This window comes from Alexandromys fortis, unplaced genomic scaffold (genome assembly GCF_014885135.2).
Source record: "Alexandromys fortis isolate MF-2015 unplaced genomic scaffold, M_Fortis_MF-2015_v1.1 scaffold_33, whole genome shotgun sequence".
Lineage (NCBI taxonomy): Eukaryota > Metazoa > Chordata > Mammalia > Rodentia > Cricetidae > Alexandromys > Alexandromys fortis.
In genome coordinates, this window is record NW_026067917.1 from 11,441,401 (window position 1) to 11,445,836 (window position 4,436).

Genomic DNA, 4,436 nt, shown 5'->3' on the forward strand with positions numbered 1-4,436 from the left:
AGCACGAGCAAGGAACTCAGGACCGCGAGGGGTGCACCCACACACTGAGACAATGGGGATGTTCTATCAAGAACTCACCAAGGCCAGGTGGTCTGGGTCTGAAAAAGCCTGGGATAAAACTGGACTCGCTGAACATAATGCCTATATTTTAAGAATAGAAACTTTCTTTTTTCTAAGTCAGCATAAGTCTTCACTCTTTAATAGCAAAAAAACAGTCATAGAGTAGACATTATTTTTTCATATTTCACTCACTTATTTTCACATTGTTGAAATTTTTCTTTGTAGGTTTTTTTTAAGACATCAAAACAAAACAGGTAAAACAAAAGCAAAGCTAACTAACAAAACCCCTGTGTTTTAGCTCCTTTCTGGGATGGCTTGCGCAGACTGTATATTCTGGCTATGATCAAGACGTTTGTGTTTGTGACTGAGGTATTCTGCATATATGTTTTTCAGATGTGGAACAAATGGCAATTGACTGGCTTACCAGAAATTTCTACTTCGTGGACCACATCAGTGACCGGATCTTTGTTTGCAATCACAATGGCTCCGTGTGTGTCACCCTGATTGAGCTGGAACTTCACAATCCTAAAGCCATAGCAGCAGATCCCGTCGCAGGGTAAGATCATCACCTTCAGTGTGCCCGGTCTAGAAAAGGTCTAGAAAAAGGGATCAAAGTCTAACATGAGGTTCTCTAGGAAATCAGACATTAACATTATTAAAAAGAAATGCATTGATTTTAGTCCTAGCATTGCAGGAAAAGAAACCGGCCAAAAGTCAACATTTGAAACTTAGTGGCTATTGGTGCCCTAACATGGAGTGATTCTGCAGACCTATTTTGAGACATCAATACACTTCTCTTTTTCCAAAAATTGCTTGTGGTCTAGAAACAAACTCAGCTGAGTGTCAAATTCATTTCTGATGCTCAACAGGGAACCTTAGAGTTAGCAAGTTTCACAAATGCTTCTTGAAAGACACACTGTTAATCTGCTTGAGCCAGCATAGCTTTTTGGGTTTTATAAGCTAAATACAATTTATGTTCAAGGACACACCAACATTAAAGATATCTTTGTTAGTTAAGATTATTTTTCCAATAAACATTGTTATTTTAGCCTAATAATATCATTGGATTAATGAACTTAGCAGAATCCATTTCTTACTTGTTAGCTTTTTAATTTGTGATTCATTTTATTGGTTTATAAGCAGTCCTTATAAGACTCTCTTAAATAATAGAATCATTAATCTTTTAAAAATATTTACTTCTTGCTAAAATATGATCACAGATGTTTAAATTCCTATGAATTTTGTTCATACATTGGGAAAAAATCTATATAGAAAAAAAACATCATTTATTAAGTAAACATGGCAGTATAATTAGAAGAAGAAAAAACAAAGAGGCAGGGAATTCTCAAAATCACCTGTTCATTACTCAGTGTAGCCGAAGGGAATGTGGAATCAACAGTACAGAGAACGACTCAAGTTGAAAGGACTGTTGTTTTCGAATATGTAAATTGTGGCAGACTGAAAACTGGAATCTTATTCTTACTGTCATTTCAACAGTCCTCAGGCAGTTAGGCTGAAATGTCTTATGGAACTTAGCCTAAAGTGCCATAAGCCTCCGTTCAATAAAGGGGAAATATTTACTGAAGAAACAGCTGCCATCCATATGTGGACTTTTGTCACTCTTTACTTAAAGTCTGATTGAATATTAAGATGCATCATCACAATGGTTCTGATTTTGACAAGAACAGCTTGCACGTAAGGACTCTGCAAGGAAGGCTGCGTAACATAATTCTTGAATGAGGCTCTATTTGTGTTTGCAGCAGATGGTGCCTTGACTGCAGCGATGCTTCAAAAGGCATTAGGGAAAGAAGTTGTATTTAAACTGATTTGTTTGGGTGGTTGGGTAAGGCTAGGAGGAAAGGAATTGGAGATGTACACATGCGCTCGAGGCATTCTCTTGGCATCCTTTTGGAAATGTATGTGCTTGCAAGTTTTGCTCTGATGGTGCTAACTGAATTGCAAATCGCCCTTGCAATAGTCGTGTCTATCCAAACACCGAGAGGTGAAGCTGCCGTGTTCCTCCTCTCCAGTCCCCACAGTCTTTGCCTTTCTTAAAAACAAAGATGCCGTGAGTCTTTCCACCAGAGCTGCCAACCGAAACGTAGCATGTGAGAATGTTGTTTCTCATTCTCGGCAACAGCATGCTTTATGTTTGCAGGCAACTTATTTCTCCCTGTCAGTATGAGAAAGAGCCATATTTTGTCATCTTTTCAACAGCATTAGCAGTAGAAAGCCCCAACACTGTTTGCACACATTCTCTGATGGGTTCCTTGGGACTCTGGAACTGCTTAAGTGTAATTTGCTGTGTGTCATTTGTCACAATAGGTGCTCTGAAATGTTTTGCGTGGTCGGACTCTAACGCTTTTTCAATTCATGAGCGCAGATATCAAAGCGAGAACTGCTCTCCTGTTGTGAGTTCATGCAGTCTGGGGCTGAGCGCTTCAGCTCAGCTCCTCCTATGTGTGAATAGCCTTTGGACTGACAGTGTGCTGGTGCCCGGAGAAAAGTGGGAGGAGATTCCTCTTCCATCCACACTAGGATTCGTTCTGAAGATAATATCTGTACCGGAGTTATGAATAGGGAAATGCTAAAAGCATAGTACTTCTTTTATTTCTAATTGTGCAGGGAAATGTTTCTTTGCTTTAGTATGTTCTGCATGTTCAGAAATATGAGAATATATATCAGTCATCTGATTGGAATCCTGAGTCCTAAACTTAGAAAGCTTGAACAACATCAGAATGGCCTTATGTCCTAAAGACCGTGTAGAAGGAACACCGCTCTCTTTGCTGTGTCTATGACTTGACTTTAGATTAGCATCATTATCTTTCAAATGTTATTCTCTGGTGTTTTTAGTTGTTTGAAGTTTGGACACAGAAGACTAATGCTTTGTGGACTCTCATCACGCCTGGAGCCAATCTCAATAAAAATATGTCAAAAAGATGTTTCTAATGATGTTTGCATATTGTCTTAAATTTTTAATTACTTTCTTCAACTTACCATTTCAGGCAATTTTCCTGAGATATTTCTCAAAGTTTTTCTTTCATTGTTCAACAATATTTCCTTTCAGTGGCTCCTAGAAAAGCACCTATAAATTATAGATGAGGAGCTATTAATGTTGGAGGGTAGCAAAGAAGTCATAGTGTGACCAATATTAAAAATAACCAGTCTTTCAGGTGGCCACGAGGATTCTGCTTGTTTAATAGTTAAGAACAGTATCTTACTCCATCCTAGACCTTGTTTCATTTCCAGCAGATTCTCTTTCTGGTTACCAGTCTCCTCAATGGGCATAAATTTCATGTGGATTGCATTTATTTAAGAAAAAAAAAGTATTGAAGAATATAAGACAAATAGGAAAATGAGGTATCTGTTAGGAATGAAAATAAAATGGGCTCATGGTATTGGAGGGGAAATATAGAGCAGCTGTAGGAACAAGAGAGGAGTGGAGGAAATCTCCTCCTCAAGCATTGCTATGTTCATAAGTTTTTAAAGTTTTATTAAGCTATGAAAACTTATATAGGATATAAATATTTTGGTAATGTCCTTTTAGTATAAGCTGTAGAAGAAAAAAATAATCCTGTTTCGCTATTTTCTTCTTTTATTGGAAACAATTTTCTTTTCATACAATATATTCTAATCACTTGGCTCTCTCAGCAATTCCTAGATCCTCCAACCTCTCCCCATGCCCAATTCCTTGCTATTTTTTTCTCTTGATCTCATACAGGCAAAAAATACCACAACATATTATTAAGAGATATTAACAAAAGAAAAGCATTCAAAAGAGCTGATTATTTTCAAATTAACATAGGAGCTTTCAAAACTGAAAAACAAACACCAAACTAAAACAAAACATGTGAATTTTATGCTACCTTTAAATGACACCAGTACTTGTAGATCAGTAGGGTAGGGCAGAGGAGGTTGTTATTTAATGGTGGTTGACTGGGTACTACAACGCCATGCCTCTTCAAGATCTGTGTCATCAAAAGAAGGGAACAGGGATAAAGAACAGAATGTCAATTTGTTTATTTGTTTGGTTGTGTTATTTTTGTTTTGTTTTGTTTGTTTGTCTGTTTTATTCTGCTACCTCCTTAAATGCTAAGAGATGCCATCTTGTAGGCTAGCATGATATGAACCTCACCAAGAAAGAAGGAAACAGGAAACTGCCTTTAACAGTTTTGTAGACATGAATTTACATGGGCTTCATCATTTCCAAGACAAAAGGGTAACAGTGAAATTTGATGACGGCTGCTTTTGTCTGTGCACACTATTAGAGACGGCTTGCTTCAGTACTATGTATTAGCTGAGTCCATTGTTTTTAACTGAGATCATGGGCAAGCTAAGTCTGGCTTTTTTTTTTTTTTTTTTTTTTTTTTTTTTTT

At 37.2% G+C, this 4,436-nt stretch overlaps 1 protein-coding gene across 1 annotated transcript in view; it reads left to right on the top strand.

Annotated features, from left to right (window-relative positions):
• Lrp1b (LDL receptor related protein 1B) overlaps positions 1-4,436 on the top strand; it is a 1,445,827-nt gene that overhangs the window by 571,564 nt on the left and 869,827 nt on the right. Inside the window, 1 exon segment of the mRNA XM_050139953.1 lies at positions 454-616. Coding sequence (XP_049995910.1) covers positions 454-616 — 163 coding nt within the window.